This window comes from Myotis brandtii, unplaced genomic scaffold (assembly GCF_000412655.1).
Source record: "Myotis brandtii unplaced genomic scaffold, ASM41265v1 scaffold324, whole genome shotgun sequence".
In the NCBI taxonomy this organism is placed as follows: domain Eukaryota; kingdom Metazoa; phylum Chordata; class Mammalia; order Chiroptera; family Vespertilionidae; genus Myotis; species Myotis brandtii.
In genome coordinates this window covers 3138176-3160233 of record NW_005362439.1, presented here as the reverse complement: position 1 = coordinate 3160233, position 22058 = coordinate 3138176, and the positions used below count along the sequence as shown (strand labels likewise).

Genomic DNA, 22058 nt, shown 5'->3' with positions numbered 1-22058 from the left:
CTCATCGATGTTTCTAACTCTCTATCCCTCTCCCTTTCTCTCTGTAAAAAATCAGTAAAATATATATTTTTTTAAAAAAGAAATTAGGTTCTTACATAAGTAAATATAAATGTTAAGTATATTATCTAATGGTAGAGATGTAGATAATCTTCTTTTAAAAAATATATTTTATTGATTTTTTACAGAGATGAAGGGAGAGGGATAGAGAGTTAGAAACATGGATGAGAGAGAGAAACATCGATCAGCTGCCTCCTGCACACTCCCTACTGGGTATGTGCCAGCAACCAAGGTACATGCCCTTGGCCGGAATCGAACCTGGGACCCTTCAGTCCGCAGGCCGACGCTCTATCCACTGAGCCAAACCGGTTAGGGCGTAGATAATCTTTTTAAAATATTTTATTATATTTACAGTTGAAAGAACTAGAAGAAGAATGGGTCAAACTGCCAACAGGTGCTCCTAAACCAACTCGGTTTCTGCGTTCCCAGCAAGAATTACAAGCGAAATTGGAACAGCAACAGTCTGCTGGTGGAGATGCTGAGGGAGGTAAGCCCATTTTAAACACCTGTCTCTATAAAAATTGGCAAGGACAGGCCCTACCATAAGAACAGGTTCACTAGGCATATTTTGTAGGACTGCCATTTAATAAAATATAAGTTGCATATAGTACTAATAATTCTATATCAAGATTTCATCAGAGGTGTGAAAGGACTGATAACAGAAATAAAATCATTCCATCCATTTTTGTTGTTTTTCTCCTGGAAGGTGGTGATGATGGTGATGAGGTGCCACAGATAGATGCTTATGAGCTTTTGGAAGCAGTAGAAATTCTTTCCAAACTTCCCAAAGACTTTTATGACAAAATTGTAAGTAATGGTAAACTTCTTTCATTTATTTCATTTTAAGTAGTTACTATAGTATGATTAGAAATGCTCTGCTGAGCCATTTCCTGGTGTACCCTTCCACCCTATATCTTCTCTAATAGAGTGAATTAGTTGCTGCTTCTTTGTTCCCATAGACTTGGTGTATATACTTACTTTTGCACTTTTTTTTTACATCTTGCCAAAAACTAGAACACTTTCTTGATGTCTGCCTTTTCCTCATTGTCTCTCTGGTTTTACCTTTAAATATCTCTCAAATTCATCTCCATATTTTCATCCCACTGTCTAGTACAGGGGTGGGCAACCTTTTTGTGAGTGCGTGCCAAAACCAGCAAAATCTCTGACTCAGAATTCTTCTGCGTGCCAACCCTAATTTTTTGAGAACATGTTACGCCTACTTGATATCTCTTAAGGTGTACGTATGTGAAGAACCTTGAAGAAATAATAAAATTCATTCAAGCGACAAAAACACAGTATATGATGATGAAAAATACATTTATTTTTTAATGTATACATGTACACTGATAGTCCGACAGAAAACTTTATGACTCCATTTGATATTATCAGTGGGACTTTTGCTGCTGCATCACTGATGACAGAGATTTTACATCAGGTTTATATTTCGTGACCTTCAGAGATATGCACGAGCTACTACTTTCATCCGTCAGGCTACTCCTATTACGAGACTTAACAAAATTCATCACTGAGAACAAAGATTCACAAGCGTATGTAGATGAAAACATGGAGAGTAATGCTGTTGCAAAGTTTTTTAAACAGAAAAAATTTTCTGGAATGACATTCCAAGTCCTCAATAGTTCGTTTTCGACACTATTGAAATTGCTCTTCCCCTCTCTCGTCAATCCATGTCTATGGCCTTTAAGATAACTTGTTACGTAAAATTATTTATCTAAGATGCACCTACACTGAATTTATCTGAAAAAGAAAAAAGTCGATATTAAGAAAAAAAATTGGAAATGGAAGATTATAAGAGAGGGTGTCGCGTGCCAGCAAAAGTTACTGGCGTGCCATGTTTGGCACGCATGCCAGGGGTTGCCCACCCCTGGTCTAGTAGTTACTCTAGAGTTTCTTGACCTTGGCACTGGTGACATTTCCCCCCCAGATAATTCTTTTATTTTGGGGACTCTCCTGTACTTTGTAGGCTGTTTAGCAGCATCTCAGGCCTTCACCCACTAGATATAAGTAATACCAATCTCCTAAGTCCTGATATAAAAAATGTCTCCAGCCTTTGCTAAATGTATTCCAAAAGACAAAAGTATCCCCAATTGAGAAACAGTCTTAGGCCAACCACCATCATATCTTGCCTAATGTGCTGCAGTACTACAGTTGTCTTCTTCTTCTTCTTCTTTTTTTTTTTTGTTAATCCTCACCTGAGGATATTTTTCCATTGATTTTTAGGGAGAGGGAAAGAGAGAGGGCAAGACAGAGAAGAAACATCAATGTGAGAGAAACATCAATTGGTTGCCTCCTGCATGAGCCCTGATCAGGGCCCGAGCCGGGAAGGAGCTAGCAACCAAGGTACATGCCCTTGACCGGAACCGAACCTGGGACCCTTTGGTCCACAGGCGGACGCTATATCCACTGAACCAAACCGGCTAGGGCTACAGTTGTCTGTTTAGAAGACTCCTGTCTTTCCTCTTGCCTCCTCCTTCCCATCAGATATCACAATGTAATTAGAGGTGTCAGTTACCAAAATGCAAATCTTCTCATATCATTGCCTCAATAAAACTCTTTAATGGCTTCCATGAGTTTTAAGATGATGTCTGAGATCATCCTGTGGCCCTTAAGGTCATTTCTGGTACCTTTGAGGCCTCTGCTTACCTTCCAATCACACCTTTAATTGCTCTTCACACTCCAGTCATGTGGAACTTCTCCCAGTATCAAATGTGCCACACTTGTTTTTTGTGTGTGTTTTTTTCTTTGTAAACTTTAGGACTTAACATTGCTGTTCTTTCTGCTTATTCATTTTTCTCCCCCCATTCAGCTCATAATGCCTCTTTATCTTCTGGATCTCACCTTAAGCATCACTTTTTTAGGAGAGATCCTATTTGTCAGCCTAAACTAGGTTAAAACCTCTTGCTGGGTTACCAAAGCCTTGTAGTTATTCACTAAAGAGCTTCCTATCTCTGCTAACAGCTCCTTTCATATTCTATAAACTTCTGATTAACAACTAAATATTCAATAAATTGAAATGAATGGTAATGTCCTCTAGGGAGGCTAGTTTATCATCTTTCTATCCTCAATTCTTTCAAATAGTGCATATTCAAATTATTGAATGATTCCTTGATCTCTAGTGGAGCATATTCTCCTTTATGGCCATAAAACAAGAGGGTTAACATTTTACTCCCAACCTAGAAAACTAATCTTCAAGATTAGAACAATTTTGGTTCTTGGTTATGTGATTGTTCTTTTCTGGTCTTTTTAGTGTTGTCAGTGTGGAAATTCCTTTCTCCTGTAATTGTGCCACTGCCGGAAACTTTAGAAATGCTTTCTAGCAATGTTTTCTGTTTGATACCTGCTCACTAACATTTACCTAGAAAACGAGAAGGAAAAGCCTATGGCATCTTATTCTGTTTACTTACTTTAGAACTTAGGAATATGAAATATGAAAATACTTTTTATATATGAACACAATTTTATATATGTGAACAAAACATTCTGATTAGCTGTACAGGTTTGCAATTTTGTTTTTTAACCAGCTTTAGAAGTTTCTGAAAACAGAAAATATTTATCTTTGAAATAGTAGCATGAAAGAAATAGACTTTTATTTTGCTGTCATATTTTCTATTCTACAAATGACTCATATTGTGTCTTGCAGGAGGCAAAAAAATGGCAAGAGAGAAAAGAAGCCCTGGAGGCTGTAGAAGTACTAGTGAAAAACCCCAAATTGGAAGCAGGCGATTATGCAGATTTAGTAAAAGCTTTGAAGAAGGTAAATGTGAGGAGTTTCAACGTTGGTGTCCCAACAACAGTCCAGGCCATTGTGTTTTTCTTTATCTGTCATCCTTTTTATCACAAAACATTGCTATTTAAGAAACACTATTGATGGTTTTAAATTCTAAGCATTCATTTTTAAAAGATTGATTAAAACTATTGTTCTAGGTTAGTTTGGAGGGATTGGTTTTCAATCTTTGTTTATTATCATTTTAAGTATGCTATTTAATAACATGTACACCTCAAGAAAGAGAGGGTCTTGCTGACCTAGACCCAAGTATTCCAGTTTTATAATTCTGTAGGATGAACTATTTATTTTGCTCCATTTAATAGGACAGATATTACATATGAAGAATTTGTTTCTTAGATAGTTGGCGGATGATGACACACTATATTGTATCAGCAAGTAAGGCACAGGATAATGGTCAATTATAAAGCAGGCAAGTACTAAATTAGAAGGAAATATTTTTAGAAAATAATTCCATTGATATTGCTTAGGTCTAACCAAGTTGATTGCTCCTGATAGATATTTTTTTATCTCCTGGCTTTTCATAAAATCTGAAAGTATAGATCAAACACCGTGGGTATGGTTATAGAATGTAAGAACAAACTGAAGACTTCGTCTTGAATATAGCAAGATTGAAAACTTGGCTTGTTTTCCTCAGCCTGAAATTACAGAGAATTAAACTGGTGGGGGGAGGAGGTTAATCTTTAATTATATTAATTTAAGTACAGTAATTCTCATTATTCCAGTAGTTATGTTCTATAAAATTACCACAAACGCTGAATTAGCAAATATTGAACCATTATTTCTCGGGGAAATACAGGGTTAGGATCCTGCAACCCTTTGTTCATAACATTTTTATCAACTGACACATAAAACAATACATAACCGTGTTTTATTCTTTTTGAAGACATCTTATTTAATATATATTATTGATTTATTAACATTGAACTCACAGCCAACAGCCTTATAACTCATGCCTGAACAAAGCTTATCCAACACACAAAATTTCTGTGTAAGGTACATCATGGCCTTTTTGTGCTTAGGAACGCTGAACAGAACTTCAGCACTACACTTGAGGGTCATTTTAAATAGTGAAAGCACATTTTTAAAAAGCACCAAAATGAGCCCTAACCGGTTTGGCTCAGTGGATAGAGCGTTGGCCTGCGGACTGAAGGATCCCAGGTTTGATTCCGGTCAAGGGCATGTACCTTGGTTGCTGCCTTGGTTGCTGCGGGCTCAATCCTTAGTAGGGGGTGTGCAGGAGGCAGCTGATCGATGTTCTCTCTCATCGATGTTTCTAACTCTCTATCCCTCTCCCTTCCTCTCTGTAAAAAATCAATAAAATATATATATTTTAAAAATAATAAATAAAATGCACACAAAACCCCCCCCCAAAACATGACACTAAATAGATCACAAAAAAGATACTTGTTTCCTGTGTGAAAGAAGAAAGTAGTGTTGTTTTGTTCAGTCTCAGCTGAGAATGTGCACATCAGGCAGCTCAGATTTTTTGTAGCTCTGTGCTTGTCTATGAATGACCAGGAAAGTGCTGTGGGTAAGAAAGCAAGAGCTCTAGTGTAAAAACAGACCTAAGTTTGAACCACCATTTGCTAGCTCTGTGACCTTGAGCAAGTTAATGTCTACATAATTTTTGAGATCTACAAAATTGAGATAATAATAGTACTTGCTTTATAGAGTTTGGATGAGTATTAAATGAAATAGGATTATAGCACCTATAAAATTATCATCTAATTCATTCTTAATAAATGTTAGTCTCTCTATGATCCTTACTCCTCAGCACTTAGGGATTTACATATAGGTGCCAATTAGAACTTCCTTGCATGTTATGCATTACTGATTGGTTAATTTGGGGAATTTGGAATGAAGCGTTCTGCTTACAGAATACCAAATCTTAGGAATTATGAAATCCAGAGTAGCCCAGCCAGTGTGGCTCAGTAATTGAACACCTACCAATTAACCAAGAGGTCACTGGTGTGATTCCCGGTCATGGCACATGCCCAGGTTGCAGGCTTGATCCCCAGTGGGGGGGCGTGCAGGAGGCAGCTGATCAACGTTTCTATCCCTCTGTCCCTTTCCCTTCCTCTCTCTCTAAAATTAATAAAACATCTATATTATAAAAGGCCAGTGACCATAATGACCAAACAACCAGTCACCAGGAGGTCCATTGATGGGTCTCACGGTGCAGCGGGTCTGGGTCCTGCACGATTTCACGCACTGGGCCTCTACTATCTATTTAAAAGCCTATGACACAATGACATGCACTGACCACCAGGGGGCAGATGCTGGGCTCATGGCTGGCAAACACAGTTGTGGCGTCACAAGCCTCCGCAGCAGCGCTACTGAGCGGTGGCGGCGGCAGCAGGGCCAGGATGAGCGGGAGTGGTGCAGCACCCAGCTCAGGCTCCTCCTTGGCCACCTGCTGCTTCCCACTACTACATCCCTCGGAGGATGTCGGGACTGCCAGTTTGGGGGATCAGGCTGAAACCGGCAGTCCTACATCCCCTGAGGGGTCTCGAATTGCAAGAGGGTGCAGGCCAGGCTGAGGGCCCCCACTGGTGCACGAATCCGTGCACTGGGCCTCTAGCTTTTAAAATAAAATAAAATCTATAGTGAAATGAAAGCATTACTTCTACTTGAGAAAAAAACAAGGGTTTGGGGCACTTAAAAGCAGCTTTTTAATACCAATTGACTTGGGCAGTATACCAACAGTAAAATTTTAGCAGGAAGGAACCCAGGCATAGTCACTGTCTTGCTAAAGTGACACAGACACAGCAACTACCTGTGAGTTTTGGTAAGTGCTAGGCTCTGTGGGGTGTAATACAGGAGTGTGGTAGTATGAAGAGTGCTGGAGGAAACTCTGCAAAGAGGCTCTAAATATAAACTTGATATCATTAGGTAACTAAACTGGTAACTGCAAAGCCAGAAAATCCCTCAGAGGAATGGTTGCAATGGTGTTTGTAATTTGGAGTCTGCATGGACTTCTTGATGGTACCTACAGCAGTTTCTACCTGTGCTCCTGGGGTATACATGTTGAAAGCTGCTGCTCTGTGGGGTCTTTTAGAAAAACATTGCCTTAGCTTTCCCTGCCCCAAAGCAAAGTCAGCGGCTTCCAGCTTCTCTTCCATTATCAGAGTCTCCTCCTCTACAGTGTGCAACTCTGACAGCCCAGACTATCACTAATGGAGAGTTAGTGATTGGAAGTTGAGGTTTTATATATATTTTATTAATAAAACTTCAAGATAGAGTCTAAACATACTGAAGGGAAGCTCCCAAATTTGATACTGTTAAAGAAGAATCTCCTCATTTGTAGGAAACTTAATTGGCTATTAACATAGTAGCTTTTAGAGTTCTTTTAAGAGAAAGTTTTCAGTTCTCTTCTACAGGGTTGTGACTGGTTGTTGTTGTTTTCTTTTTTTCCCTGTAGGTAGTTGGAAAGGACACCAATGTCATGTTGGTGGCTTTGGCAGCAAAATGTCTTACTGGCCTGGCTGTTGGGCTAAGGAAGAAATTTGGACAATATGCAGGACACGTAAGTAACATTTATTTTGTTATTTTTTAAAAAATATATTTTATTGATTTTTTTTTTACAGAGAGGAAGGGAGAGGGATAGAGAGTTAGAAACATCAATGAGAGAGAAGCATCGATCAGCTGCCTCCTGCACCCCCCCAAGTGGGGACGTGCCTGCAACCAAGGTACATGCCCTTGACCGGAATCAAACCTGGGACCCTTGAGTCCGCAGGCTGACGCTCTATCCACTGAGCCAAACCAGTCAGGGAAGTTAACATTTATTTTTAAGTACAAATCAACAATATTATCAAGAATGTCAGACTAGTTTGCTCTATGCTTTAAAACAGCTCTTCAGCATAGATCTTTATAGATTGGGTAATATAAATTTCTCACTATGTTTTATTAATATTGAGCATAACTCCTCATAACATTTCAATGAAGATGTCAGTTATAACTAAATTCATTAGCTTTATGTAGAAAATCAGGCACTTGGCCTAAAGTACTTAGTTGAGTCGATTTGCTTATTATTTATTAACTAGAGGCCTGGTGTACCAGCGGGGTCCCTCGGCTTGGCCTGCGGGAACGGCCCAAAACCGGCTCTCTGACATCCCCTGAGGGATGATTGCAAGAGGGTGCAGGCCAGGCTGAGGGACCCCACCAGTGTACGATTGTGTCGGGGAAGGAAGCGGGAGGTTAGCCAGCTGGGGAGGACCATGGGAGGGCTCCAGGGTGCGTCCGGCCCATCTCACTCAGTCCCTTGCAGCAAGCTAATCTACCAGTCGAAACATCTGCCCCCTGGTGGTCAGTGCACATCATAGCAACTAGTCGACCAGTCAACTGTCTGCCCCTGGTGGGTGGTGCAGCCTTAGCATATTATTAGCATGTGGTTGGGCAGCTTTAGCATATTATTAGCATATTACACTTTGGTTGAAGGGACAACCGGACAATTAGCATATTAGGCTTTTACTATATAGGATACCTTGCTCTGTTCTTATAACATTATATATAGTATAACAGGATGAAATAAAACTTAGGATAACCAGGACAGAGCAAAAATGAGAGTAGGAAAGGCCATATAAAACCAGAAGTGAAATTAATATATAAGATATATTTTATAGTGTTTTCCTATTTAAAAAATAATTTACTCATATACCTGAGACATTTTACATAGGTTACACTGTTGGTGATATATCAGTTTTCTTTATTCTAAGAAATCTGACTGAAGACATTTGTTGAATATACTATTTTCTTTGTATAAATTTGAAAACAATCACATTTGATAACAGCTTTAGTAAATTGAGATATTTAACTGTGACATCTGTCAGTTGGCCTCTAAATCTGGTCTGAATTACTTAGAATGCTCCAGCATCTGAAAATGGACTATTAGGAGATTCAGTTAGGTTTTACTTGCTAGCCACTTACCATTTGATTCCCTAGATCCGTGGTCAGCAAACTGCGGCTCGCGAGCCACATGCGGCTCTTTGGCCCCTTGAGTGTGGCTCTTCCTAAGCCTTAGGAGTACCCTAATTAAGTTAATAACAATGTACCTACCTATATAGTTTAAGTTTAAAAAATTTGGCTCTCAAAAGAAATTTCAATCGTTGTACTGTTGATATTTGGCTCTGTTGACTAATTAGTTTGCTGACCACTGCCCTAGATGAACTTAAGAGTCTCCTAATAGTCCATACCACGTGTCAGTTTTATATCGTGAAGTTAATATCTAACCTCTCACAGTTATGGTATTTGAAGCTCATTTACTCATAGAATTAAAAATAATTTCAGAGAACTTAACTGAGAAAAATGATAGTACCAAATAAAAATAAATCATGACTAGCTTGTTACCAGGGAAATAAAAATAAGGTCCAAAAAAGCCTTAGTCACATAAATCATATATTGAAGTAAAATTATAATTAATATTTTTATAGCAATCAATGCATATTGTATAATATCTATGTGAATATGCTATCAGTGTATTAATGAGCTTTTTGTCATTTTTATGTTGCTTATTAGAATATTTTATACTTTTTTATTAGGGATAAGTATTCAAGCTAGAAAACAATTTTTAAAATACATTTCAATTTACTAAATTATAGTTGGTCTTGGCCCGTGTGGCTCAGGGGTTGAGCATCGTGTGGCTCAGGAGGTCACGGTTCAATTCCTGGTCAGGGCATATGCCACAACATTTTTATGACCCCAAAAAGTTTTACCTCTTTAGTTAAGTTTATTCCTAGGTAGCTTAATTTTTTTGGTGAGATGGTAAATGGGATTGCTTTTTTAGTCTCTCTTTCTGCAAGTTCACTATTGGTGTATAGAAATGCCATAGATTTCTTGGCATTAATTCTGTATCCTGCTACATTGCCGAATTCTTTTATTAAGTCTAATAGTTTTTTGATGGAGTCTTTAGGGTTTTTATGACCCCAAAAAGAAACCCTATGCCCATTATCTGTCACTTCCCATTCTTCCCTACTCCCAGACCCTAATCTACTTTCTGTCTCTATGGAATTGGCATTTCATATAAATGGAATCATACATATGTGATCCTTTGTGACTGGCTTCTTTGATTTAGCATAATGTTTTCAAGGTTCATCCATGTTATAGTATGTATCAATACATCATTTCTTTTTGTTGCCAGATAATATTCTAGCTGTTCATTTTTATAGGTTGTGCCAACCATTTTGGAGAAATTCAAAGAGAAGAAGCCTCAAGTAGTACAAGCCCTGCAGGAGGCAATTGACGCAATCTTCCTTACTGTAAGCTCACAACATGCGCTTTTGTCTAAAGTAAATTTTGTTAATGCGATATTTTGATTGTTCTTTGCAGTTGAGAAAAGCTCATTGACCACATTTTATTTCTAAAGACCACACTACAGAACATCAGTGAGGATGTCTTAGCAGTAATGGATAATAAAAATCCAACCATCAAGCAGCAAACATCACTTTTTATTGCAAGAAGCTTCCGCCACTGCACTGCTTCCACCCTGCCTAAGAGCTTGCTAAAGCCCTTTTGTGCTGGTCTACTTAAGGTATAGACTCTTTGAAATTGGGGGAATATTTTATATCTAGGGAAGATTTTTTCCCCTACTAATTATGTACAGTGACTGGCTTTCAGACTGTTGATTATAGTCTTCTGAGAAGCTTTGGAAACTGAATCTAAATTCTTGTATTGTTATGTTCGTATTCTTTAAATACAAGTTAGCTTTATAGTTCTAATTGCTAAACATTTTGTTCCTTATTTGGCCCATTTACTGGCATTCAGCTGGATCTGGCCAAGCACAGGCATACAGCTTGGATTATTTGAAGGTCATTTGAATGCGAGGCACTTAAGACAGAGGGTGGGAGGAGAAGGAGGCACTTACATGCTGAATGGATTATCAGAGGTTTCCTTAAGCAAAAAAGAATTTGTGAAAGAGTAACTGTTAATTGACAAAAGGAAAGCAATATTTAGCTTCAGCGAATTGTAAAAGGCAAATTTTTTATCAAACAACCATTATTCTGACTTAAAATCAGTAATACTTAAATTACCTTGTATTGAGATAATGTTGTTTACTTCCGGACTATAGCACATCAATGATTCTGCTCCTGAAGTCAGAGATGCTGCATTTGAAGCGTTGGGTACCGCTTTGAAGGTGGTTGGTGAGAAAGCAGTAAACCCATTCTTAGTTGATGTGGACAAACTTAAGCTTGACAGGGTAAGTTAGTAATAGATTATAATGAAATTGGACAATAGTGCATTTGTCTGTTCTGTTTTATTAAGACAAAACTGATATCAACTCATGAAATTTATTTCATCATTACTGGTGGTTCACACCTAGAGTTTGAAGGTATAGCTTTTGGAGATTTAAATTTTATCTCAAGTTACAGTGATCATATTAGTAGAAACATCTTCCAAATTATAACAGAAATAAATCTGAGTAACCATAATCTATAAAGGTGAAAACACTGTTTTAAAATAAGTTTATTCTAATATCTGGAAAATTACCTTTCTAAATATGAATATCTTCTATTTAAAATGTGGTTATTGTAATTCTAATTTGTATAGAAATAAAATATAAGAAAGTTTGGATAATTTATCCTTGTTGAAAAGGAAACTTTTCTCTCTAAATTCTCATATAGTTGTGGTTTAAATCAGCAGTCGCCAGGTGGTCCGTGAGGTCCAAAAGGTTGGCGACCACTGGTTTAAGGAAACCTTTGGAGCAGCAGTTGCCAACTGGTGGTCCGTGATGTCCGAAAGGCTGGCGACTGCTAGTTTAAATGATCTATTAAGTAATAAAATAGTGATGGTGTTCAAAGTTGGGCTTAATGATGTTCATCTCCATTTCATTCTCCAGATCAAAGAATGTTCAGAGAAAGTAGAGCTGGTGCATGGTAAGAAAGCTGGATTGGCAGCTGAAAAGAAGGAATTCAAGCCTGTTCCTGGAAGGACTGCTTCTTCAGGAGCCGCAGGAGATAAGGACACAAAGGATATTTCAGTACCCAAACCCGGACCTTTAAAAAAGGCACCTGCTACTAAGGTTAATAGATGACTTCGAAAATATAGTTTAAAAATTAGAATTTATATAAGGTAGGGTCTCAATCTTACGTTAATAGTGGTCCTTCCAATATGATTTCATTTGAGAAATGAACTCATTACCACATTCAAAATATAGCAGAACATCTGTTTATGATGACAGTGTGTTCCAACAATACATTTGGTTCTTTGAAATTTTAATAGAGATAAAAATGGTAACGGAAGTACAGGAGTGCATTTTAAGGGATCAGAAAGTATTATTAAGTAATGAAATAAAATGTGGCAAGGCACTTAACATTAATAACATCACCTTTGTCATTTTGCTAAAAACGCTGCTGAATTGCATCACTGAGTCTCCATACCAGTCCAGGTCTTGTTACCTTTGTACAGTGTGGAAGAGGGGAAAGTGCATAAGTGGCTTTCCTTTAGCAAACACTCGTCCTGTGGACTCTCTTGAGCATCAAGTTATCTACTGCATATGCAAAAAGTTTGATTCTCTTTCCCCACTCTGAACCCCAGCATGAAGTTGGGGGAAGAAAACTGACTTGGTGAGCATCACTTGGTGAAGCATTTTACTTACATAATCTCATTTAATCATAACAACCCTTGAGATAAATGTTTTGTGAACCCTGTTTTTCCAGAAAAGGAAACAGGCTCAGCAAGGTTTAGTGTACTGCACTGACTCTTACAATTTGTTCTGATTTTTTTTTGTTTTGTTTTGTTAATCCTCACCTGAGGATATTTTCCCAGTGATTTTGTTTGTTTGTTTGTTTTTGAGAGAGAGAGAGAGAGAGAGAGAGAGAGAGAAGAAGGAAGGAGGAAGGACAGAGAGAGAAACATCGATTGGTTTCCTCCCACACACACCCTGACCATGGCCAGTTATTGAGCCTGCAACCCAGATACATGCCCTTGACCGGAATGGAACCCAGAACCCTTCAGTCTGTCCACTGAGCCAAACCAGCTAGTGCTCATTCTGACATTCTGATATTTTTATTGTTCACTTGTTTGTTTATTATGTCTCCCCACACCATATTGTAAACTTTCAAGGTTACAGATCTTGTTAGTGCTTGATTCTCCTATCCATAACAGGAACTCAGATGTATTTATTGAATGACCAGAGTTGGAGAACTGGGACTTGAACCAGGTATCTCTAGCTACAGAGTCTGTGTACTTCCCTTCATATTATGCTTCAGCATTCTAGTTCAGGGCATTGGCAGCTATTTTCTCCTTTCTCACCATCTCCTGCCACTCGAAAATGACCTGGACACCTGAGTCCTTTTCTTATCTTGCTGAACCCTTCCATGCTAGCTGGCTTTCTTTTATGAGGAATTCTTTAAAAAAAAAGAAAAATGGGAGAGGTGGCAACCTGCTTCAATTCCTCTGTTGAAAAAACAAGTAGGACAGTATCAGCCAGTAAGTCTACTAAGCCATAAATATATATATGTCTGTTAAAAAAAAAGAACAGAAGTAGATTTATTAATCGAGGTACCTTTTGATACAGAGAGTGCAATTATATGAAAGGATCCAAAAGACATACTCTAATTAATCAAAGAGTATAGAATTTTCTATTTTTAGAGTTAGAAAACAAATCTCTCATTATGGGTTGTTATTATAAACCAACAAAACCATACCGCTATTAGTAAATCAGCAAATAGTAGCCATTTCCATTTAATTAAAAACCGGCATCTTAGTTTTGCTAATTATACCTTAAAAGCTTAGACTGTGTTCAAGATAACATCTATACTAATAAAAGCCTAGGTGGTCCTCATGCCCTCACGTGCAACATCGTCACAAGATGGCCGCCACAAAGATGGCCGCACGCGCACAGTGGAGGTGGGGCCCGGCAGCTGCTCCGTGCAGTGAGGCCTGGGGGTCCCACGGCTCCTCGCTGCACGGAGGATGCCGGTCCCTGAGCAGGAGGCGGGTCGCGACAGGGGAGGGCAGTTGTGGGTGATCAGGCCAGCAGGGGAGGGCAATTGGGGGCAATCAGGCTGGCAGGGGAGGGCAGTTGTGGGCGATCAGGCCAGCAGGGGAGGGCAGTTGGGGGTGATCGGGCCAGTAGGGGAGGGCAGTTGGGGGTGATCACGCTGGCAGGGGAGCATTTAGGTGTCGATCAGGCCGCAGGGAAGCAGTTAGGGGGCGATCAGGCTGGCAGGCAGAAGTGGTTAGGAGCAATTAAGCAGGCAGGCAGGCAGGCAAGCAGATAGGAGCCAGTGGTCCCGGATTGTGAGAGGGATGTCCGACTGTGGGATTGGGCCTAAACTGGCAGTTGGACATCCCCGAGGGGTCCCAGATTGGAGAGGGTGCAGGCCGGGCTGAGGGACAAACACCCCCCCGCCACCCCTCTGTGCACGAATTTCATGCATGGGGCCGCTAGTTAATTTCAGAACAGGGATTGATGCTAAAGACCAATTTTTTAAAAATGTATTTTTATTGCTTTTAGAAAGGAATGGAGAGGGAGAGAGATAGAAACATCAATGACAAGAGAGAATCATTCATTGGCTGCCTCCTACATGCCCCCTACTGGGGATCGAGCCTGACCTTAATGTTGAAATCAAACCCAGGACCTTTCAGTCCACAGGCTGACGCTCTATCCACTGAGCAAAATCAGCTAGAGCGATGAAGGCTAATCTGATCATCTGTCATTTTTATCTTTTCTTTTTAGCATGCTTAACAAATACCCATAATAAGTAGAAGGAATGATGTGAATAATAATGTTTGTTGCCCTATTAATGTTACTGCCTTGTGATAATTGGCTTTGTACTTTATGATAAACTGCTATTTTCTCATGATCTTTCAAAATACGTGAAATAAGTTTAAATCAAGATATTTGGGGGTGGGGGTAAAGGGGAAAGATCAACCAAAGGACTTGTATGCATGCATATAAGCCTAACCAATGGACACAGACACCAGGGGGGGGAGGGGATGAGTGGGGGGTTGGGGGGCAATGGGAGGATAAGGACGCATATGTAATACCTTAATAAAGAAAAAAAAACATAATTCAGTTATGGAAACAATTTTTTAAAAAGATATTTAAGTAGAATATTCACAGATAGAATTCAGTGGGTACAGTAGAAAGTATGACCAATTGAAGTTTATTCCAGAGTTCAAGAATGGTTCAATATTAATTTTAGAAAATTTACTGAATTTATAGATGACAAGAAATCTAATTTCAGCCCTGGCTGGGTAGCTCAGTTGGTTAGAGCATCGTCCCAGTACACCAAGGTTATAGGTTTGATCCTTGGTCAGGGCACATACAAGAGTCATCCAAGGAATGCATAAGTAAGTGGAATAATGAATTGATGTTTCTCTCTCTCTCTAAAATCAAGAAATACATTTTAGTCCTAACCGGTTTGGCTCAGTGAATAGAGCGTCAGCCTGTGACTGGGGGGTCCCGGGTTCGATTCCGGTCAAGGGCATGTACCTTGGTTGCGGGCACATCCCCGGCGGGGGGCGTGCAGGAGGCAGCTGATCGATGTTTCTCTCTTGTCGATGTTTCTAACTCTCTATCTCTCTCCCTTCCTCTCTGTAAAAAATCAATAAAATATATTTTTTTAAAAAAATACATTTTAGAAAAAAGAAAGCTAATTTTAGACACTTAAAAGGAATATAGTAAATTTTAACATATCTTTTTGATAAAACTCTTAACCACATAGAAATGGATGAATACTTTGACATAACTTTATTATCACATACATACATACAGGGTGTCTCCCAAAAATGTATACACACTTTAACACCTGATAGCTCACTTTTGAAAATGAAATGTATTTTAATTAAACACTGCCTTTATAATCATTCAAAGTGTGTGTATACATTTTGTGGAGACACCACACACACACACACACACACACACACACACACACACACACACATGCATACACACTCAGCAGTAGACATAGCAAACCAAAAGTCAGTATTGTCCTGGCTGGTTTGACCCAGTGGATAGAGCGTTGGCCTGTGAACCGAAAGGTTCCAGGTTCGAGTCTGATCAAGGGCACATACCTCGGTTGTAGGTTCCTCCTCGGCCCGGGTGCGTCCAGGAGGCAACCAGTCAATGTATCTCTCTCACATCGATATTTCTCTCTCTGTCTTTCCCTCTCCCTAAAGGTGAATGGAAAAATATCCTTGCAAGAGGATTATAAATAAATAAATAAACAAAATAAACTGTATAAAACAAAGCAAAACAACAATCAATGACAGAAATAAAAAAAGAAACAAAAGTCAGTATTATGCTTAATAATGATGAATACTAGAAGTATTCTTATTAAAATGGGAAATAAAACAATAAATCCCTGCTTGTACCATTATTGTTAAATAATGCCCTACAATTAGACAAAAGAATAAAGTAGAGGTGTTAATATGAGGAAGGAAAAGGCAAAATTATCATTTTTTTAGTTATGTGATCATATACTTGGAAAACCAAGCAAGTCAACTGAAAAACTAAGACAGTAAGATTCGGTGAGATGGCCATCTTCAACATAACTAGAGCACTCATTTGGTTGTAAGTGGGGTACCCTGTGATTAAGTATTGAGTAAATGATATGTTAAAAATTGTCCTTTACTATTATAGGAAAGATTTAGAGGCATCAAATGTTCATTCTCAAATTAATCTGTAAATGTATATAATTCCAGTCCATCATTTTTATTTCATTAGCTCGTTCTGAGTTAGAGGTTCTTAAAATGGGGCCTACAGTTTCCCCCATATTGGTCTTCAAAAGATCTGTCTGCCTTTGAAACTGCTAAATTTTGTGGGCACCAAAAATACAGTTTTTTGTTGTGGGTTGAGTTATCCCTCATTTTTAAAAATAAAAATTTATTGAGGTATAATTCACATACAACATATTAGTTTTATGTGTACAACATAATGATTTGATATTTTATATATTGTGAAATGATTACCATAATAAGTCACCATACATAGTTACAGTGTTCCCTCATTTCAGTCAAATTTTCAAGAAGTCTCTGACCCACAAGAATTTAAGAATCACTATTCTAAATCCTTAAGTGGTTTAAAATAAATTTTTTTTTAATTGCATCTAGGCTGGCGGACCACCTAAGAAGGGGAAACCAAGTGCACCAGGAGGTGCAGGGAGCGCTGGAAACAAGAGCAAAAAGGGATTGGAGACCAAAGAAATAGTGGAGCCCGAGCTCTCGGTCAGTATTATACAATATGTCTCAGACTCATAAAACCATGGAAAGTCAATATCTTTGAGAAGATTTGAGTTCTTTCTTGCTGAATTCTACAACATATAGTTATTTATTACTTTTTAGATTCTTGAAATTATCTTAGATACCTTAGACAAACTTTCCCGTTATGATACTAAAATAGGAGCCTCAGCATACATATAGGAATGTTCTTGTGTTTTTACAGTCTTACCATTTGTTTCCTTAAGCAGTTTTTAACTTTAATGTGGTTGTATGTTACAGATTGAAGTGTGTGAAGAAAAAGCTTCAGCTGTCCTTCCTGCTACGTGTATACAACTTCTAGACAGCAGTAACTGGAAGGAAAGGCTGGCCTGTATGGAAGAGTTCCAAAAGGTAGGTGCATGGGGATGAGTGTGAAAACAACTATGTTATACAGAACTGATGAAATTGAAAATGAAAGACTTGTCCTATTGCTGTTTTTTAACCAGTGAATATGTTTCAGGGTGTTACCTAAAGATAAGGCAGGGGTGGGGGTATTTATTTTTTAGCTCTGTAGTGTTTATCTTTCAACATCTGCGTCCTATGTTTTCTGTAACTTCATAACTTAGTACTTACCAAAAAAATTTGGTTTATTCTGAATTACAAGGCTTAGATGAATTTTAATATTATGGTATTTGTTTTTTAATATCAGTAGGAAAACAGATCTCTCCACTGAAACCATCTCTAATCCATTTTTGTTTCCCTCTTTGGGGTCATGATTCTTGGAGGAACAGACATTATCACTTGGTGTGAGAAGCTCCTCTCAAAAATCTGTGTTAGAAAGGACCATGGTAGTCCATTTTGGCATACACTCTGTGATTCTAATGAGGAGGGGGGTGGACAAACTGGAAGCACTGGAACTTGAGGCAGGAAACTTGCCTTCAAGTCCAGCATCTGCTACATATTGCATTTAGACCTGAATTTGTGCATCTTTGAAATTTAATACTTAACCACTTCTAACCTACCCTACTTTTCTATGTTTTTAGGAAAATTAAATAAGTCAAAATATTAAGCAGTTTCTGCCACACATTAGGCAAATGAAAACTGTATTAGCATTACTTTCCTTGAAGCAAATTGTTTGTGAATTCCTAAAGTGTGGGGAAAAAAATGTTTCAATTGTATTAATATAACAACTGTATACCAAACATACGACTTAAGAAACAAAGCATTATAAGAGAAATTATATAAGCTCCCTTTATAACCCTCTTCATTCCCATTTCCATTTGTTATATACTGTTCCCTTGGAACTACTCACTACCTCTTAACTCTTATTCTTTGATTCTACTTCAAGGCTGTTGAACTAATGGACAGAACTGAAATGCCATGCCAGGCATTAGTGAGGATGTTGGCCAAGAAACCTGGATGGAAAGAAACTAATTTTCAGGTATTTTTTCACTAGAGACTTAATGTCTTTTATTGTATTGTTTGTGAAATGTGTATATAAGCATATATATGCATTTTCTTCTCATTATTTAGGCTTCAAAGTCCTCTAATCTTTACATATTCAAAGGAGGGATAAACAATGAGATAGCTTTCTTATTTGTTTGGATAAAAAATAAATGCAGCCCTATCTGGTTTTGCTCAGTGGATAGAACGTCAGCCTGTGGACTGAAGGGTCCCGGGTTCGATTCCAGTCAGGGAACATGCCAGGGTTACAGACTCAATCCCTAGTAGGGGTCATGTAGGAGGCAGCCGATCAGTGATTCTCTCTCATCAATGATGTTTCCATCTCTCTCTCCCTCTCCCTTCCTCTCTGAAATCAATACAAATACATTTTAAAAGTAAAAATATCAAAATAAATGCAGTATTTACATAGCCAATGAAAAATTACCACACAGTCTATTTAACTAATTATAGAGATGAAATTTAACAATACAGTTATTTAGTCTAAAGAGTTAGGTGTAAGGAAAGGATAGGGAAGTGATGCAGGAAGGAAAACGGGAAAAGAGTTTCCTTCTCTTCTTCAGGATATACATAGACCTCATGCAAAAAAAAAAATTTAAGTTATGAGGTCTATTTTTTGACATCCTGTTAGTCTCTTTTTGGCTTATCTTCTGCCACCTCTTGTTGTTTCTGTGGGATCCTTAGCTGCCTCACACTGTGTTCCCTTAGCACTGTGTTATAGTACCTCATCCATACTATCCAGCTCCACAAAAGTTTTCTATGCCAAAGTTTTCGAACTACCCTCTTCCCCTCACACTACTTTTATAACTCCTCTTTATGCAGCTGCACAGATAGATGAAAGAAGCACACCTGATTTCAGCTGATAACCTCCTGTGTGTTAGATCCATAACAAGGGATTATTTTATATTTTTTTCCTTTATAACAACTTTATTGAGTGTATAAAACTAACTGTTTTAAAGTTACAATGCAGCAGCTTTTAGTATATTCACATAGTTCTGCAACTCCTACCACTATATAATTTTAGAATATTTTCATCACCCCAAAAAGAAACCCCATACCCATCAGCGGTCACTCTTTATTCCTTCCAAAATTCCCACACCCAGTCCCTGGCATCTACTTTTTCTCTCTATGGATTACTCCTGGACATCTATATATATAAAAGGCTAATATGCAAAGTGGCCCCTTGGGAGTTCGACCAGGAGACTGGGAGTTCAATCGCTCGCTATGACGTGCACTGACCATAAGGGGGTGGCACGGAACGAAGGAAGGCCTCCAGTCGGCAGCCAGCAGCCATGGAAGGGAGACCCGGCTGGCAGCTGGAAGGCCCCGATCGCCCCTGATTGCAGGCCAGACCTAGGGACCCTACCCGTGCACAAATTTCATGTACCAGGCCTCTAGTTTTATATAAATGGAATGATACAATATTGTCGTCTTTTGTTGTGTCTAGCTTTTATTTTGCATAATGTTTTCACCTTCATCCATATTGTAGCATGTATCAATTCTACACTCTTTTTATTGCTAAATAATATTCCATTTTATGGATATACAACATTTTATTTACCTATTCATTAGTTGATGGACATTTTTATTGTTTCCATTTTTTGGCTATCATGAATAATGCTGCAGTGAACATTTATATACAATTCTTTGTGTGAACACATTTTTATTTCCCTTGAGTATATACCTGGGAGTTGAATTGCTGGATCATATGGTAACTCTGTGTTTAACTTTTTTGAGGAACTGCCAAACTATTTTCCAAAGTTTTTGCACCATTTTATGTTCACATCAACAGTACAAGAGTACTCTGATTTCTCCACATCCATGCCAATATTTATTATTTAAATATTAAAACAAGACAAAGGGAAATATTTATGGGCAAAGGGGTCTCAAGCCGCATACATCTGCCATTATTACATTAACCTCTTTAAATTGTTTCCAAGCTTCTTTCTTTCTTCCACTTAAAAGTCTATAAGTTCTTTAAGTCTCTCAAGTTCTGTTGTGTGTGTGTGCATGAGGGTTATAGTTTTATTTTTTGTGAGCAACTCTATTAGGAACTCTGAATTATGTAGTTAGTATGTCCATTTATTATGTATTAGAGGCCTGGTGCATGAATTCATGCACGGTGGGGTCCCTCGGCCTGGCCGGTTGATTGGAGCCGTTTTTCCCAGTCCTTATCAGGTTATCAGGGCAATCGGGGCCGGCTGTGGGGGAGGTACTGCAGAGATTGGCCAGCCAGCGATGGGGGCCGATCGGGGCTACTGGTGGTGGGGTAGGGACATGGGAGGTTGGCCGGCTGGGGGGCGGGGGAGGGACCACAGGAGGTTGGCTGTGGGAGCATACTGACCACCAGGGGGCAGATCCTGCACTGAGCATCTGCCCCCTGGTGGTCAGTGCGCATCATAGCAACTGGTGGTTTGGTTGCTCAGGTTTTTTAGATGTATAGATTGTTCTAGAGACGCTATGCATGAAATTTGTGCAAGGGGCTCGGCCCTCACAGCCCCAGCTTCCCTGGCTGGCCCTTGCAGCCCACCTTTGTCCAGAAGGTTGTCCAGATGGTCATTCTACTGTTTGGTTTGTTAGCATATTAGCTCTTTATTATATAGGATTGGAAGATGTATATTCAGTACTATCCTATATAATAAAAGCCTAATATGCAAATCGACCGAACAGCAGAACAACTGGTTGCTATGATGCACACTGACCACCAGGGGGCAGATGCTCAATGCAGGAGCTGCCCCCAGCCTGCAGGCCCCAGGCAAGCTAAGGCAGGTGCAAGTGGGGGCCCCTGCAGTCGCCCTGCAGAAGGAAACAACCAGAAGTGGCAGGGGGCGGGGCCAGCGAGCAGGCAGCGCCAGACCGGCCAAGGCGGGTGCAAGCGGGGGGGCCCCAATCACCCCACCGGTTGCCCCACAGATCAGCCCTGATTTCCAGCCAGGCCTAGGGACCCTACACGTGCACTAATTTCGTGCGCCGGGCCTCTAGTATAGAAATAATCATATAAGGAGACTATAGAAATTAAAATTTTCAATTCATTAAATTTCCATGTGATAACATTTATAATAATAAAAGGGTAATATGCTAATTTGACCAGACATCATTCCGGACATCCTTCTTGATGAAGCCGGGACTGGAGGGATGCCAGCCGGGTCCCAGGTGCCTGCGGGCAACCTGGGGGAAGCCAGCCTGGGTCCCGGGTGCCAGAGGGAAGCTGGTGCTGGCAGCTGGGGGAAGGAAGGCCTACCCTTGCACAAATTTTTGTGCAACGGGCCTCTAGTCCTATATAATAAAAGGGTAATATGCAAATAGACCAAATGACGGAATGACTAGTCTCTATGATGCACACTGACTACCAGGGGACAGATGCTCAGGAGTTGCCCCCTGGTGGTTAGTGCACTAACCACCTTAGCGCTGCAGCGGCGGCAGCACTAAGGATGTCCAACTGCACGGGGAGTGGGCCTAAGCCATCACTTGGACATCCCCCGAGGGCTCCCAGACTGCAAAAGGGTGCAGGCCAGGCTGAGGGATCCCCTCTCTCTTCCCTCCCCTCCGAGTGCACAAAAGTAGTGCACCGGGCCTCTAGTTGTTAATATTTTAA

At 39.5% G+C, this 22058-nt stretch overlaps 1 protein-coding gene across 4 annotated transcripts in view; it reads left to right on the top strand.

Annotated features, from left to right (window-relative positions):
- The window catches only part of CKAP5 (cytoskeleton associated protein 5), a 116478-nt gene that overhangs the window by 49735 nt on the left and 44685 nt on the right, over positions 1-22058 (top strand). For all 4 annotated transcript variants that reach the window (XM_005870798.2, XM_005870795.2, XM_005870797.2 and 1 more), the window contains exons 6-16: positions 412-544; positions 764-864; positions 3716-3829; positions 7284-7388; positions 10027-10116; positions 10224-10388; positions 10926-11054; positions 11694-11876; positions 16916-17029; positions 17303-17413; positions 18351-18443. In XM_005870798.2, the coding sequence (XP_005870860.1) occupies positions 412-544; positions 764-864; positions 3716-3829; positions 7284-7388; positions 10027-10116; positions 10224-10388; positions 10926-11054; positions 11694-11876; positions 16916-17029; positions 17303-17413; positions 18351-18443 (1338 nt within the window). The remainder of the gene's footprint in view (positions 1-411; positions 545-763; positions 865-3715; positions 3830-7283; positions 7389-10026; positions 10117-10223; positions 10389-10925; positions 11055-11693; positions 11877-16915; positions 17030-17302; positions 17414-18350; positions 18444-22058) is intronic.